The 17,417-nt window shown below is 41.5% G+C and overlaps 1 protein-coding gene and 1 long non-coding RNA gene across 6 annotated transcripts; one reads left to right on the top strand and one right to left on the bottom strand.

Annotated features, from left to right (window-relative positions):
• Nucleotides 1–851: 851 nt before the first annotated feature.
• LOC147310983 (uncharacterized) lies at nucleotides 852–2,003 on the bottom strand. The gene is made up of 3 exons (XR_015125411.1): nucleotides 1,825–2,003; nucleotides 1,147–1,397; nucleotides 852–904 (listed from the first exon to the last, which is right to left on the bottom strand). It is a non-coding gene; the product is annotated as an uncharacterized LOC147310983 (long non-coding RNA).
• Nucleotides 2,004–7,531: 5,528 nt separating this feature from the next.
• hao2 (hydroxyacid oxidase 2 (long chain)) lies at nucleotides 7,532–17,306 on the top strand. 5 transcript variants are annotated; one of them, XM_086265797.1, is made up of 9 exons: nucleotides 7,532–7,634; nucleotides 9,363–9,416; nucleotides 11,929–12,081; nucleotides 13,281–13,432; nucleotides 14,805–15,088; nucleotides 15,494–15,712; nucleotides 16,033–16,191; nucleotides 16,326–16,395; nucleotides 16,853–17,306. In XM_086265797.1, exons 2-9 carry the CDS (start codon nucleotides 9,370–9,372, stop codon nucleotides 16,906–16,908), a joined length of 1,140 nt encoding a protein of 379 aa, XP_086121923.1. In that variant the 5' UTR covers nucleotides 7,532–7,634; nucleotides 9,363–9,369; the 3' UTR covers nucleotides 16,909–17,306. The 5 variants fall into 5 exon arrangements, with proteins under 5 accessions (XP_086121923.1, XP_086121922.1, XP_086121918.1 ...); XM_086265796.1 differs by having other exon boundaries at nucleotides 15,491–15,712; XM_086265792.1 differs by lacking the exon at nucleotides 16,853–17,306 and having other exon boundaries at nucleotides 16,326–16,776.
• The last annotated feature ends 111 nt before the right edge of the window (nucleotides 17,307–17,417 follow it).

Raw genomic sequence — 17,417 nt, 5'->3', positions numbered from 1 at the left:
ATTTGATTACATTTTGTATGATGGATTATGCAGAAAAAGTAGAATTGGGCTGAAAGATCTATCGCTTTATCACCTATTCAGGTTGTAAATCGTGTTTTTAAAAAGTAACTAAGTAACTAAGTAATTAATTACTTTTGAAAATAAGTAATCAGTAAAGTAACAGGATTACTTTTTTGGGGAAGTAAACAGTAATTAATTACTGATTACTTTTTTCAAGTAACTTGACCAACACTGCACAAGACAGATGCCAATTATCATCGCTGGAGACGACAAACCAGAAGAAACTGTTGGGAAGACAACGTTGGAGAAACGTGAACATTTTCATTGTACTGTATAATCTGGAGATTTTGACAGAAATCTGCAACTATCCTTTGAAGCACCGCTCCTCTCAAAAACAGCCATAAGGATAATTATTAAGCCATATGTAAATAACAATATAACTTTATAACTTAAAGCAGTGGTTCCCAAACTTTTTTTGCTAGGCCCCCCTATGTTTTAGAAGAAAAATGTTCCATTCAGTACCGTAATCTGAAACTTAACGTTAGTAGGTAGCTAATATTCAGAGGTCTGTTTTCCCTCTCGCCCTTAGTTCACGTATAGCATTTTTGTTTCATTTACCTCTTTCATGGTGTGCCATTTTTGAGTGCCAAATAAATTGTTCGTTTGCACTATACCTCCGAGCCTCCGTGTGGTGTCTGCATTTGAGTCCACTTACCTGTGTCTGGCCGCCCGGTCGTGACAGTGAGGCTTCGAACGGCGACAGTCCAGTGGCAGATGAGGTCAGGCAATTATGGGCGTACTCAATCCAGGGGAGTCGCTCACTCCAAGTGGTCTGGTTGTGGGAGACGATGCAACGGAGTGCAGCTTCGAGCCCCTGGTGGGTCCGCTCTGTCTGTCCGTTGCTCTGAGGGTGAAAGCCAGAGGAAAGACTAACCTTGGCGCCAATCTGCGTGCAGAATTCCTTCCAAACCCAGGAGGTGAATTGGGGTCCTCTGTCTGAGACGATATCCTCTGGAATGCCATGAAGTCTGAAGACATGGGTGGTACATAACTGGGCAGTCTCTAAGGCCGTAGGGAGCTTTGGGAGGGCGACGAAGTGAGCTGCCTTAGAAAAACGGTCAACGATAGTTAGAATAGTGGTGTTACCTGAAGACGGTGGGAGCCCCGTAATGAAGTCCAGAGCTATGTGGGACCAGGGCCGCCACGGCGTGGGGAGCGGTTGAAGAAGCCGGAGGGTGGTTGGTTGGAACGCTTGTTCCGGGCACACGTGGCACATGCCATGACGTATTCCCTGGGGTCCTTGTCCAAGGAGGGCCACCAAAAATAACGCCGGAGGAAGGTGATGGTGCGGCGGAAGGTGGTTCTCAGAGCTTCAGGGCCCCACTTGGTCTGCGCAGCTAGGGTACAGAAATCAACAGAAAGGTCAGCCATGCTTCGCCTACCTTGCTTCAGATTGATCAAACAATAGCCGGCAGCCTCTGTACTTGAGCCTTTGTCAAACATAGACTTGAAGCGAGACAGGAAGTCATCGTAAGACATTCCAGGGCAAGCCTGCAGCTGGGCCTGGGCCCAGGCCAGGGCTCAATCCCGCAGTAGCTGGATGAAGTAAGCAATCTTAACCCTGTCAGTAACAAATACATGAGGTAACAGTTGAAACTGCATGGAACACTGCAACAAAAATCCTGCACATTTCCCCGTCTCCCCAGAAAAAGCCTCAGGTGTTAGCAAAAGTTTATCCAGCAACACCGCGGAAGCTACTGAGGCTACCGCACTAGCAGCCGTAGTAGCTGTAGCTGCTGTAGTGGCAACAGGAGCGTGTGTTACCTGGGGAGGGGCCACGGGAAGTGGGTTGTCAGCCAATGGAATCCGTTGGGCAAAAGCCTGAGTTAGTGATACCACCTCTCCACTGAGCCGTACTAGCATTTGTTCATGTCGGTGCAGAAGCTCCTCCAGAGACAAAGGTGCTGCCGCTGCCGAGGCTGAGTCTGCCGAGTCCATAATGGTGGCTGGATTATTCTGTCAGGCACAGGAGTGACTCAGAAGCAGACCCTCTCAAAAGTTCACAATTTATTGACAAACTGACACCAAGTGCAGATATATACAGGTGAAGGTCACAGGAAGGGGGTCTCCGGGAAACACAGGCATGGGGAGGGAAACACACGGGGCTCCTCTGACGCTCTAGTGATGACACTGACGAGTGTTACACAATAATCCAGCGATGAAGCATTCTTAGCAGCCGCCTTAAGTAGTGAGCGTGATGATGAGATGATCGTTTGCAGGTGTCAGAGCCAGGGGCTGGAGTCGCAGTAGAGCGCAGAGCGCAGGAGGAGAGAGAGACACAACACAAAGGAAAACACTTGTGGCCATACTGAGTCAGCTGAGAAGGCACAGGGACCATGACAGATTCAATGCAGAGAGGTCTATTAACACATACTGAGTGAGAAAGGTGACTGGAAAGGAAAAACTCAATGCATCATGGGAATCCCCGGCAGCCTACGTCTATTGCAGCATAACTAAGGGAGGATTCAGGGTCACCTGGTCCAGCCCTAACTATATGCTTTAGCAAAAAGGAAAGTTTTAAGCCTAATCTTGAAAGTAGAGATAGTGTCTGTCTCCCGAATCCAAACTGGAAGCTGGTTCCACAGAAGAGGGGCCTGAAAACTGAAGGCTCTCCCTCCCATTCTACTTTTAAATACTCTAGGAACAACAAGTAGGCCTGCAGAGCGAGAGCGAAGTGCTCTAATAGGGTGACATGGTACTACAAGGTCATTAAGATAAGATGGGGCCTGATTATTTAAGACCTTGTATGTCAGGAGCAGGATTTTGAATTCAATTCTGGATTTAACAGGAAGCCAATGAAGGGAAGCCAAAACAGGAGAAATATGCTCTCTCTTTCTAGTCCCTGTCAGGACTCTTGCTGCAGCATTTTGGATTAGCTGAAGGCTTTTCAGTGCGTTTTTTGGACATCCTGATAATAATGAATTGCAGTAGTCCAGCCTGGAAGTAATAAATGCATGAACTAGTTTTTCAGCGTCACTCTGAGACAGGATATTTCTAATTTTAGAGATGTTGCGCAAATGGAAGAAAGCAGTCTTACATATTTGTTTAATATGTGCATTGAAGGACATGTCCTGGTCAAAAATGACTCCAACGTTCCTCACAGCATTACTGGAGGCCAAGGTAATGCCATCCAGAGTAAGAATCTGGTTAGATACCATATTTATAGGCTTTTCAGGGCCGAGTACAATAACCTCAGTTTTATCTGAATTAAGAAGCAGAAAGTTAGCGGCCATCCAGGTCTTTGTGTCTTTAAGACGTTCCTGCAGTTTAACTAATTGGTGTGTGTTATCTGGCTTCATGGATAGACAGAGCTGGGTGTCATCTGCATAGCAGTGAAAATTTATGCTTCTAATGATGCTGCCTAGGGGAAGCATGTATAGTGTAAACAGAATTGGTCCTAGCACTGAACCCTGTGGAACTCCATAATTAACCTCAGTGTGTGAAGAGGACTCTCCATTTACATGCACAAATTGGAGTCTATTAGATAGATATGATACAAACCACTGCAGTGCAGTACCTGTAAATACCTACAGCATGTTCTAATCGCTCTAATAGGATATTATGGTCAACAGTATCGAATGCTGCACTAAGGTCTAGCAGGACAAGCACAGAGATGAGTCCACTGTCAGAGGCCATAAGAAGATCATTTGTAACCTTCACTAAAGCTGTTTCTGTGCTGTGATGAGCTCTGAAACCTGACTGAAACTCTTCAAATAAACCATTCCTCTGCAGATGATCTGTTAGCTGTTTGACAACTACTCTTTCAAGGATTTTTGATATGAAAGGAAGGTTGGAGATTGAGGATCCTTATTAACTGATATGTGGTATGATAGGTTATTAGATAAAATGCCTTATCATGCTTCAGTATGATAAGTATAAGTATGATAGTATGACTCAATGTACGACGTCAAGAAACGTGGTCTTGGTCATGCAGTTTACCTAAAACTTAATGAGAAGCTTTTATTGACAAATATTAAATTAGTCCTTTTGTAACACTGAAAATTATATGTGGAATTTCAAAATGCACATCAGTTGCTCTGCCTGTTTAAACCCAACAATCCCACAAGGACAAATCAGACATGTGGATTATCATCTTCTGGCATTACTAACTTTTGCAGACAGTAAGTAGTACTACATTTATACTTATACGACAAATATATATGTCAAATACTTCAAATTCGGGAGTTATTAATACATGAAAAATTAAACTGACTTTAGGACAAGGAACAACATGCTCATCATACTCACTGGTCAAGCACTAGACCACACCTGTCCTTGTAACCTATAACTTTGCATTCAATTTATTCTTACAGCTGAAGGTTCATGTCTGCTGTGACTCTAACACAAACTCTGTCTAAAGACACACAGACATACACATAAATACATGCCAAATCAGGTTTGCGGTAGATCCCGTTATAGTGTCTCCAGGATCACATTTTACCATAAACACATGAGGAGCAAGCAGTAACGGCAACTGTGTTATGGATGGTAACAACCAAAGTCAACAACTGGTTTCTGACTGTGGTTAAAGAGGAACAACTTGTCAAGAAATTAACATTAAATAAAAGTCGCAAAAAGAAAAGTTAAAACTCTCCTGTCATCACGTTTTCCTCATGCTTAGATTCAAAAACCAGTTAACTTCCAGTTTTAATGTCATGTCAAACTAACCCTCTCCTGAAGACAGACTCAAACTCTGACTTGTGCATTAAGCATGCATTTAAATTTCAAGACGTCATATTTCCTTATAAATAATGTCAAACATTAGCATGTGACATTTACCACAAAAAGTAAAACTTAAAGACACTACAAAAAGAACTGGGTAAGAAAAATGATGTTTATTAGCAGCATGGCAAACCTAAGTGGATGTTAATGCTTTAGCTAAAACCCACAGAAGAATTCATGGTCATCTCATTCGACTTTTTATAACTTAAAGCCCGCTTGAATGAGTCTTTCAAACAAATCAAGCCATGTGCTTCTCTCCTTTAAGGGAAAAACTGAGCACCCAAGTTTAACACAAAACACTACTGCCCCTTGATAAAAAAGTGAACAAATCTGCTGCCAGTGTGTATGGATTAAATCATAAGTCTGAAATGGCATGACTGCACACTGTGAGTTATACTCAGATCTGTCCCAGACATCAAATGCTCTGGACATCCGTCACTCAGCCGCTACATGACATTTATAGCCGCTGATGTGTTCGCTACTTTGCCTTTACTTTGATACTCAAACCAATACTTTCCACTGAAACAAAGAGACACAAAAGTTATCCCAAAAAATACAGAAAAGGGACAAATTTTATAAGTGGTCTTGATTGTCTCCCTAGCTAGCATGTGTGTCAGATCTTAAAACCATGATGCACAGTTTTGCTGCAGAGACAAATGAAGGGCTGCATGGATTTGCAGGCCTATTTGTGGACTCTGTTTTATTTAGTCTGATAATAAACCTGAGAGAGACAGAGGTGGAGGAACTCGGAGCCTCGCCAGGGCATGATAACACCTTGGCAATTCAACACACATGTGCCGCAGCATGCTGGGCCACAGCCTTGGGGCAGAGCCTCAGCCAGCATGTGGAAGAGGTTTTCCACTCAGCTGAACGTTCAGTACCTCCAATACGAAGGCCCTGGAGCCAGACCTAACTCTGTGGTATTAAGCATCGAAGCCAGCTGTGGATTAACACAATTTGCACCTCCTCTCGGTGCACAGCCACACCTCCCCGTGCAGGTCCTACTCGTCAGATTTAGCCTTTGGGTTTACCTTCATGGTCTTTATGTTAAAGCTAAAATGAAATTTTAAAAAGAGAACATTTCAGGGACATGCCATACACAGAAAGACAGGCTTCTCTCAGGAAGCCAGGTCTTGTTACTGAAGATATTGTATTTACAAAGAGCAAATTCAATTCAAACGCTGAAGCGTAATTGGAGCGAGAGAATCTAATTTAGCATCGCTGCACCCCACTGCTGTTTTAAAATGCTTGAACAACTTTTTGAGGCATTTTGTTACATCCAGAATGAGCTGAGACACTGTGGCATTCATACCATTTTCTCTCATATCTTTCCATCAAGCCATCACTCACTGGTGGGGACCTAAACATAACAAGCTTATTATGTCAAAGGTTGGGACATCTGTGTTTTATATACAGAGATTCTTAAAACACCTGTCATAGTGTCCCCACTCCACTCAACAGTTTGACATTTCCAGGAAGAGTCTCTTATCTCACAATGCTTTTTTTTTCTTAAATTCGATGAGATTTGGATCAAATCTATTACTGTACACTCGTGTTTAATAATCCAACTAGCTATTACAAAGCTATTCTCCTTTCTTGTGCAATGAAGATTCAATATGGAAGGGTCATTCGTTTTACTTTGCTTAAGAGCTTTTCAGAGGCGCACACACACACACACACACACACACACACACACACACACAGTCACATAATTGTTGACTCTCACAAAATATTCAAAACACAAGAAGGAATGGTTTTCAAGAGGAGAAAATAAGCAAGAAAGGGGAAACTGGAGGAATAGAAGGAAAGAGGAAATGCTTTAAAGAGTGAAGCATAAAGAAAGGCAAAAGAAAAGGAAGGAGTGTTTATCGGGAGGAAAAACGAAAGGAAGGAGATATGAAGATAGGAAGGAGGGTTAAAGAGCACATGTGAGAGAGAAAAGTAGGAAAGTTGGGAGGGCATCAAGGAGGATGAAATAAGCTTCAAATAAAAATCAAAAATAATAAGGGAGGGATGTCTGAGAATAGTCGTGCCTTTGCTGAGGAGACAGGATGGCTACATGGCATAGACCATAGGTGTCAAACTCTGGCCCGCGGGCCAAATTAACAACGTTTTGTTGTTTAGTATTAAGCTTTGCTTGTTCCATATTCAGTTTTCCAGCAAAACTTATTTGAGTCCATAAGAAAAGATTCATTCTTATATCTGGAGGAAGATTTTTTTTCAATGAATATTAATGTTAGCCCGTGACTTTGTTCCAGTTTTGAATTTTGGCCCACTGTGTATTTGAGTTTGACACCCCTGGCATAGACAGTTAAGGGGATTTTCATGCAGCAGTGATTCTGGGGATTTTTCAAAGATAGAAGGAAGCTTTCATACAAGTATAAAGAGATTCTGTCTCATTGTACAACCAGTCATATTCTTCTGATGTGCCCACAGCCTCCCCGTGTTTCTGTGTTAATGAACTGTTAAACTTGAAAACTTGCTGAGACTTATTTGCCACAGTTTAAATAAAAAAACAAGAACAGGAGGTGTTTGTTGCTCCAAGTGTTCTAAGTATTTCTGCATGTCAAACACTAATCGATATTGTGAGTTTGGTATATTTATGAGTGATGGATCAATAGAATTGACCTGACCAAGCTTTTGGTGGTTTTTGGCACAAAGAAAGACCAGCAAAAAGAGTGCTGACAAGTGGCTTAGCTGTTGTTGACCCACTGTGGGCGGAGCCTCACACTGTGAGAGAGCTTGTGGTGGGGGAGGTAGGATTCGGGGGCTGCACTGCCCTTTGACACGACCTTGCCACATGAGAAGGGAACCAACACCTACTGTAGGCCTGCCAAAGAGCACAGGTTAAGGTAAGACACTGAATTATCCACTTCAGCAACTATCTACTTACACTGCCTTCCCGTTATTGGATTCATCTAAATGTAGGATCTCAGGATTTAGCCGCCAAATAAATTAAAAACAGCAAAGTGTCAGTTTCTGTTGACTTCTTGGTGAGCAGCATTACTTAAGCCAGTGTACCATACACCAACCTACTGTATAACAGTAGCTCATTAAACCTTCAAATTGCTTTGTATCTTACATTGAAAACCAAACACCAGGTATTCTAGAAATCTACTTGGACAATGTGCTCACAGCTGCCATTCAATGGAGCTAAATAACTGACACCTTTCACAGTCTACACAGGACAGAGGCTCACATTCATCACACACATTCAGCCACACTTAAAAAACTGAACCTAAAAATAAACATAATATCTCAGTCCTGCCGAGCTGTAAAATAAACAGTGCAGTAAAAGCAGGTTATTTTTGTGTTTTACACATTTTTAGTAAACATTTTTTTTAAAAAGGAGATAAGAAAAATCTAACTGAGCAAATTATCCCATTTGTATTCAAGTATTTTTATTAAAAGGTTTAAATAATACATAAAAACTGGGATATTAATACATTCACGTTTAACAGACCTCTGAGCGCAGGGTTGAACAAGGTTTATTCCGTGTTGTGCTGTAGTCTTAGATGTATAGTGTTCACGGATGACAGACATTAAATACAAGCTCTTTATCTGGTTTGCAGATGTTGACTGGAGCTTTAAGAAAGGACCTTCATTCAGTATTAGACTGCCCTCAAGTGTTCATAGCTGAAAGCTATTCTGAAAGGTTTTCTGTTCTAAAAGGTTTTTGTAGGTTACTATTAAATAATACTTAACACAGTGGATTAACTAAAAACAAATGCCGCCTTATCTCTGGATATGATTTAAATTCACAAACTTTGTCTTCACTTTGGTGAAAAATCTAAAACAACCAATTCTTTAAAAAATAGTAGGCACAGCTTTTATATCTCAAATGCTAGTAGACGTAAGTATAGCAGCATAGTTACTATATAGCAGACACAGCAATAATACTTTTTAATGCACCTTTTTTCTGACAGCGGATGTCAGAAAGTGTTATTTCCCAACAGACATTGGAAATAACAGTTAAATTAACTGTTTAGGTGAACTCCTTAACTAGTACACATCAATTGTTTTAATTGATATAAAAAGAAAAAGAAATGGTGTACAAAATAACAGAACTACTAACAGTATTAATTTCTGCAGTGTTGTTATTTTATATGTATGGATTTGAAGTGCTAGTAGTATTTAGTATTTAGTATTTATTTATTTATTGTCATTGTCAAGAACAATGAAATTGCGTTTGGGGCTTCCATACAACCCCCCAAAAAAAAGAAGAAAATAATAAATACCCCTTAAAACCCAAGTGTACATATTTAACCCAGTACATGAGCAGAAGTCAGAAAAAGTATCAGTACTATTAGCTGTAATCGTAGCAGTATTATGTGTAGGAAAGAGCTGCAATGTCCGTTTGTCTGGTGGTTGTAGTTGTAATACTTGTAATACTACTAAAATGTAGCAAATGTAGCAAAAGAAGCAGTATTAAAAGCACTGGCATAGTACGAGTGTTAGTGCTGTGGAACTAAAAGCAATGTGGGTCACATAATTGGCAGTAACGGTAGCAGTAGTAGTTGTAGTAACAGTATTGCCAATAATCATGTTGTGCTCACATTTTGGTTGTGGTCTGTTTACAGGTTATGAATGTGTCAGGAAAGAAGCTCTGCTAAGAGAATGAACAATTGTAATCGGTGAGTAATTGATACAAATTTAACATCCGTTTTATGCTTTCTGTCTCCCGATTCATTGACTGCACTGCCAGAAAGTTTTTGTCAAGTTAGCAGGGATTGTAAACACATTAGTTTTCTGCACAAGTCGGCCATCCAGCAAACAGCCTCTGGATTCCAGCTTTGTTCAAGCTTTGGATAGTTAAATGGTCTTAAATGTCATCAAAGCTTTCTTAGCAGTTTTACAACTCCATGGTGTTTTCATAAAACGTAACATAAGAAAACCGTTTTAACATTGATTAAATTTTTATGGTCACGTTAATAAGTTAATAAAGACAGAGCATGCAGGTTTTCTATATCTAAAATTTAGATACAGTGTTAATTACTGTCATGGATAAAAGAGCTAATGAGTTCATTTTCAAAACATTTTGTTGCTTTTCTTATAACAGTTTATCAGCTAGCTTGTCGTCCTGTTTCGTCAGACCTTTTTTTTCGTTGCTGTCACTTTAAACAGAGAAATTCTTTCTATTTTATACATTTATTAAGATAAAAACATATTTCGTAGCGTGAGTTGAGAATGACATTTGTTTATTTATTTACTTAATTAACTTTTACTTACACTTAAGTTCATTAGTAACGCATCTCCAGCTGGAACGAACCAAAAACAAATAGTGTGTGGGGGGGTTCTGTTTGTACAAGACAGACTTCAAGACAAATATAAACATACAGAGAAGTGTCTTTGGTTTTTAATTTGTACTTTAGACCCAATTAAAACAGTCAAACACACTTTAATTATTAAAAAAATATTTTAAAGTATCTAAAAATGTTTTTTACGGGAGCCTAAAATTCAATAGGCACGGCCAAAGATTTTGAGATGAGTCACAGGTTGGTTCGGGTTTAACGCTAAGAGCTAACAACGTCATTCAGCACTTCTTTCTCAACTGTCCCACCTGCTAACGTGCTTGTATCAGCACACCGAGAAAGGGGAAACGGGCACCTGTACCTGGTAGGCCCATGTTCATGTCACAATTACAGCTTAGCCTTCATATTGGCTAAATTTAAGCCTGTAGCGTGAAGACTCAAAGGGTCTATGCTGTGGTCATAAATGGACAGACGTGGTTATTAACAGATAGGCCGAGGCATTTAATCAATGCTCAATTGGTACTAAGGTGCCCAAAGTGTTCTAAGAAAATATTCCAAGATGAATCCATGTATTCACAGCTGCTCTTCTAGATATCTTAGTTGTAATGGGTAGTTATTTGAGTTAGAATTGTATTCCTGTCAGGACAAAAGATTCTGGTTATTCACCTCTGACCTCTGGTATCAACAAGGCATTTTCTTCCAGAGAACTGCTGCTTGCAGGATTTTTTTTTATTTTTTTTTTAGCCCTGTAAAAATAAGAGATGGTGGTGCTGGAAAGTCCCAGTAGATCAGCAGTCTCTGAAATACTCACACCAACCCATGTAGCACTAACAAGCCTGCCATGTTTAAAATCACCTTTCTTCTCCATTCTGACGCTCAGGTTGAGCAGGTCATCTCATGTCTACATGTCTAAACGGGTTGCTGCTTTGTGATTGACTGATTAAAGACATTTTCATCAACAAGCAGATGGACAGGCGCACCTAAACTTTTTTTCAGCATAAGTATGTTGAGCATACCCTCATAATTTTATGCTGACTGTTAAGAACATGTAACAAAACAGGAGCTCCCACCTGACAAAAGCCCCTGTTGTATATATGTTAGCATGTAGGATCCTGGGTAAACAGTGAGTAAATATGTATGCCCATATGCTGTATGTTCCATCTGGACCACACGACACTGTCAGATGCCTCTCGTCCTCACTATAGTCGCAGTCATCATCAGCACATTTCCAGCTTGTGTAAACACAATAAGGCCAGGGGTCACCTGCTGGTCGCTTACACTGTCAGCGGCTCTCACAATGCCGCAATGAAAGTTTGATTTTGATTGAGACAAAAGCAAAGGTAGGAAAACAAGAACTTGGATGCAAAGTAGAGGAAAAAGGAAAACTAAACCAGTTTATGTTTCTTACTCAGATGTGCGGAACTTTAACTGGCGGGTCATCGATTGCACTGCATTCACTGATAGGAGGGGCATTTCAGTTTGAGCAGCGATGTCGCAATAGTTAGTGCTTCACAGAGGCTGTGTCCTTTTAGAGTAGGGGAATTTTGTTGTTGGAATATCAGTAGCTTGTGGTAAGTCTTGAAGCTGTAACTTTACACATGCAGAGTGACTGGGGCTGTTTATCTCGCATGCAATGCAGAAAATTCTGTTTAGCCGGTTGAGTGAACAGATAAGATTAAGCTGTGATGAAGTCAGCAGTGCTTGGCATTGACCAGCAGTAGAACACTAGAAATCTTTATTTTCAGTCAGTCACTGGCTATATAGCATGTTGAAATGCTTTCATTTAAAATGATATGCACAGATCTAAGAGTACACATATCAATGCTTGATTGTATTTTCTGCTGCTTTGTTGCCAAGATTACACTGAAATCTGAAAAATTCTGCTCCTACACAGAGAGGGAGTTTGTTGTGGAGGGATGCAGATGGTATGCCTGACAGACTTTGAGGAGTATGCTAAGGAGCATCTCTCAAAGGCCACCTGGGATTATTATGCAGCTGGAGCAGATGAATGCTGCACCAGGGACGACAATCTGCTGGCTTACAAAAGGTACAGTGAGCAAAATAAAGTTGATCCAGACATTCAAGGTTATTGCACAAGCATAATGCACGTGTTTCCATGGTGATTTTTTTTTTTACAATGTTTGTCAGACCGTCTATCTAAAGGCAGCACAAAGGAGAAACATTTTTTGACCTTCATTGTGACCACAGACATGCAGGCAGCACTGCAGTGGTGCAGCTTCAACACACTAAAGAAATAATCTCTACATTATGAATAGAATAGGAGCAAACACAACTGAAAAACATTTTCAGTACCGAGCCAAAGATCATGTGAGTGCACGGCCTGTTTCTGTGGACTTTGGATGGCTGTAACTGATTTCTGTAGTACAGTTTTTGTTGCTGTGATACCAAATAATCAGTAACAGGCTGTTTGGGTTTTACTCAGTGTTGACGCTGCACCGTTCCTCCAACTTCCTGTGGTGAACAGTTTGGAAAGTTGCACTACTGCTGGGATAAAGAATTTTGGGGAGGATGTTTTCTCCCGTGTCTCCTTCTGCATTCCTCTCAGCTTTTCTAATGTCTCCATGAAGACTGATAAAGTGCCTATTTTGTAAAGTCACAGTGTATGTTTTTGCCACGAGTCTGTTACCATTTTGCAGATAACTTTTGTCCCTTTGAGAAATGATCACATTGGATTGTTTCCTTAATATATCACCAGTAATAGCTTTGGGGAAAACAGAATCCCCAAGTCCTCTTCACATTCAGAGGAATATAACTTCATTAGGAAAGTGTCTGTGTAGGTTCTCAGTCATCCAGGTCGTAATAATCCAAGGAGCTTGGAAAGAAAAGCAGCTAAGCTAGACTCGTCACATGAGCCAAGGCGTAAAAAAGGGTTTGTGTCATTTTTCACTCCTTTCCTCGTGTAATGAGGCACATGATCAGTAGTGGGTCAGCAGCCGTCTTAGGGACAACTCCCACTAGAGCTTTAAATACCTGGGACCGTCCACCATTTGGTCTTAGAACTGAAGAAGCTTCTCGGATGAGCGTTTAAACGTCTTCAGGAAACTTAAAGAAGTCCAGTTGCTTCCTTACTGATGTGTTATCATGACAGGGTTTTGACCCTGAGACACATTGTTTTTAAAGTGAAGCTTCTGCTGAATGAGTATACACAATACAGTAAAATATACAAAGATTTTCTCGTACCATGTGATCTTATTAGTTACATGTTCGACTGTGCTTCACGCTCAGGATCCGTCTGAGGCCTCGTATCCTGCGGGACGTGTCAGTGAGCGACACACGGACCACTGTGCAGGGGACAGAAATCAGCTTTCCTGTCGGTATCGCACCTACTGCCTTTCACTGCCTGGCCTGGCATGAAGGAGAGGTAGCCACAGCTCGGGGTAAGGACTTTTGTGTCAAGATTATGTGGGTCGGTGAATGGTTTTCATATCTATATGAATCAGTCTTTCTGTTTGTCTGTGTGCTTTTTTTACTCACTAGATTATTTTAAAGTATAAGAGTGTTTCACACAGAGTTAAATCCTTGCTAATTAGTGCTTAGTAGCAGCTAATAAAATGGTAGAATTTAATTGACTGAAGCGCAGATGGCGTGAGCCTTGGGACAAGCCGTTTTTTGTCAGAGAATTTCATTGGCAGCTTAACTGTTTAAATGGATTGGATTTATATAGCGCTTTTCAAGGCACCCAAAGCGCTTTACAATGCCACTATTCATTCACTCTCACATTCATACACTGGTGGAGGCAAGCTACAGTTGTAGCCACAGCTGCCCTGGGGCAGACTGACAGAAGCGAGGCTGCCATATCGCACCATTGGCCCCTCTGGCCAACACCAGTAGGCGGTAGGGTAAAGTGTCTTGCCCAAGGACACAACGACCAGGACAGAGAGCCCGGGGATCGAACCGGCGACCTTCCGGTTACAGATACGCTTCCCAACCCCCTGAGCCACGGTCGCCCGTGTTTTTAAGGGTGTTTTTACACCTGTAGTTTGTTTCCTGTGGTCTGAATCAGTTTCAATTTGTAAATTTGTAGCTTTTTCCCATGGTTAGATTGTTACACAGAGAAAAATTGAAGTGAACTCCAAGCGAACTAAAAAGCATCATTATACACAAAGTGAGAACATTCACTGAGCTTATAGGCCAAATGTGTCTGGGGCAAGAGCAACAAAAGTGAATGCAAGAGAAAAAGTGCCATGTTATGGACTTTTGGAGACTGTGGAGAAATTACATTAATTTCACTGCTAGCTGGCATCTATGGTACCCTGATACATTCCAGCATGCAAAGCATACATGGCTAGTGAAAGGTGTTTAGCTCAAACTTGTAATGTACTTCTGGTAGTTGGATCAGAGTTGAACTTTGGTTGGCACTCGTTCACACCGTAAACTAATCACTCTGGAGTTCGTTTGGAGCCCGACTGAGACAAACTCCTCGAAAAGCTCTTGGTGTGGTTGTTGGAGTTGTTTTGGTCCACACCTGAGTATGATTACCGTGTTGACACCTGCACAAGGGAAACACACTAAGGGGGAAAATGAACCAGTGTTTGAATTAAACACACTAAACACTGAAAACACTCTAGGAGGCTTCAAGCCTAATATTTCATAACCCTAAGCCTTGAGATGTGTGTTATTGAGAATCTCACCCACATCTGCTGTGGACACCAAAAACACTTTTTACATGAGGCTGTAAGTATGCTTTTGCTGTAAAGTTGGACATTTAAATGCGGGAGTCATAGTAACACCCCAGCCTTCATCTCACAGCCACCGAGGCGCTCAACACCTGCTACATCACCAGCACATATTCCACATGTTCAGTGGAGGAGATCGTGGCGGCAGCACCCAACGGTTACCGCTGGTTCCAGCTGTATGTGTACCGAGACAGGAAGCTGTCGGAACAAATGGTGCACCGCGTAGAGGCGCTCGGGTACAAGGCATTGGTCCTCACTGTCGACGTCCCCTATACTGGAAAGCGCCGCAATGACATTCGCAACCAGTTCAAACTTCCACCACATCTCAAAGTAAAGAACTTTGATGGAGTATTTCAGGTAACAGACAACAGTTTTCTCTATATTCATTGTGCTCCAAAACATGCAAGTACTTTTCTAAGAACACAAAATGAGCTAAGACAAAGACTACTCATATTCAACTGTGTTTTTGATGTTGATTTTATACCGTCATAAATGGCACAGATGCAATCGTTGCCCCTTGGCAGTAATTTCAATGCTAATTTCTAAGAATCTATTACCTTACAGTCTGGAGTACAGTATTTGTCCATCAGGAAGGTGGACTTCAACTTAAATGTACAAGATATCCAAACTCTAATGTTACTTAAATGCACCAGCAGTGTCAGAGTTGTCCCATTATTGCATTTTCAGTAAAAACAGCACATTTATAAACCAAAGTGAACACTTAAGAAGAGTTGTACAATCACAAACATGCACTGTAAGCAGGAGACAGCAGGCCCAGAGGAGTATGGGATACCAGCGAACACCCTGGACCCCTCAATCAGCTGGAAGGACGTCTACTGGCTACAGTCCATCACACGCCTACCTATCATTATCAAGGGTATCCTGACCAAGGAGGATGCTGAGCTGGCCGTGGAACATGGTGTTCAGGGCATCATCGTGTCAAACCACGGGGGGAGACAGCTGGACGGAGGCCCAGCCTCGGTACTCGCTGACCACATTCATTGCTACATTCTTTTATTCAAGATCATATTCATAAAATGTACGATAGATAACCAGTGAAAGTCTGGGATTATTAGTCTTTTTGTTTACCTCTTCACAAAACAGATTTTCAGTCTATTTCACAGCATTTTTCAAATTATGTTACCGCTTCACAGCAGTAAAATTTCATAGCAATAACCCGAGCTGCAGAAAGTACGGGGTTTCTTTTTGTTTGTTCGCTCATTGACCTATAGTAGCTTACTCAGATACATATCTGAGTGTTCAATGGTGCAGTAAGGTTATCTCTGTCTCTGTTATAACAGATTGATGCGCTGCCAGAGATTGTGGACACTGTACAAGGCAGAATTGAGGTCTATGTTGACGGAGGAATCAGAACAGGAAGTGATGTACTGAAAGCGCTGGCCTTGGGAGCCAAGTGTGTTTTCATTGGCCGTCCAGCAGTGTGGGGCCTCGCATACAAGGTACGATTATGACAGCACATTGAGGTGTTTGTTTTCATTGATTGTAGTAATTATTTAGTTAACACCAAGTACGCATTTGAGATTACAGAATTCAATTTGCTTTTAATTTAAATATGCCCTGTGTGATCTTTTAGGGAGAAGAAGGAGTGAGGGACGTACTGCAAATCCTAAACGATGAGTTCCGTCTGTCTATGGCTCTATCAGGTGAGTCTGATGCAAACTTGAAGGACATGGCTGTAATCATGCTAATATATAAACAGGCTTTAGGGAACATTTCAGCATTATTTTTATTACTGTTTTATCGATCGTGGCTCAAGAGTGTGGAGTTCGCCTTGTAATTGGAAGGTTGCCGGTTCGAGCCCCGGCTCGGACAGTCTCGGTCGTTGCGTCCTTGGGCAAGACGCTTCACCTACCGCCTACTGGTGTTGGCCAGAAGGGCCGATGGCGCAATATGGCAGCCTCGCTTCTGTCAGTCTGCCCCAGGGCAGCTGTGGCTACAACTGTAGCTGCCTCCACCAGTGTGTGAATGTGTGTGTGAATGGGTGGATGACTGGGTGTGTAAAGCGCTTTGGGGTCCCTAGGGGGGACTAGTAAAGGCGCTATACAAATACAGTCATCCACCCATACATTTACCATTTACCATATATGTTTATTGATCCAGGTTGCAGGAATGTAGCTGAAATCAACAGGAACCTCATTCAGTTTTCCAAGCTGTGACCGCCAGCAGAGGGCAGCACTGAGGACAATTATCCCACTAAACCAGACTGAGACTTAAACAAAGAGCCTGAGAATTCATTATAACAAAAAAATAAACAGAAACAAGTTTACCTCACGCAGTACATGAAAACAACCATCATCAGGAATAAATTGTGGGTCTTCTGATATATATTCATGCCAGACTACATGAGTGAGTGAGTGTTTTAGAAAGCTGGGAGTCAGTTCAAGGTTTATCAAGCTGTTTTAGATCGTGAAGGGAGGAAAGGATGGAGGCACTTGCCATGAAAGCTTTTTTTTTCTATTCTGCTGTAACGAATCAACATGAGTGCACTCTGTACACTGTGGTTTGAAATGCTGCCATTTCTTATGGCTGAATAAACTCTAGCATGTGGCAAATATCTGTTGCTCTTTCCTGGATTTATTAATTTCATGTGATAACTGAAGTGTAGTATCTGATCTGATCTATATGAAAATTAATGTTTGAACTTCTAATAAGTGGATTAGCTGCA

Source organism: Aulonocara sp. 'chitande type north' Nkhata Bay, linkage group LG16 (genome assembly GCF_057382095.1).
Source record: "Aulonocara sp. 'chitande type north' Nkhata Bay isolate Kocher_YH1m ecotype deep benthic linkage group LG16, A_spYH_male_GT1.1, whole genome shotgun sequence".
Classification (NCBI taxonomy): domain Eukaryota; kingdom Metazoa; phylum Chordata; class Actinopteri; order Cichliformes; family Cichlidae; genus Aulonocara; species Aulonocara sp. 'chitande type north' Nkhata Bay.
This window is presented reverse-complemented; position numbering and strand designations above follow the sequence as displayed.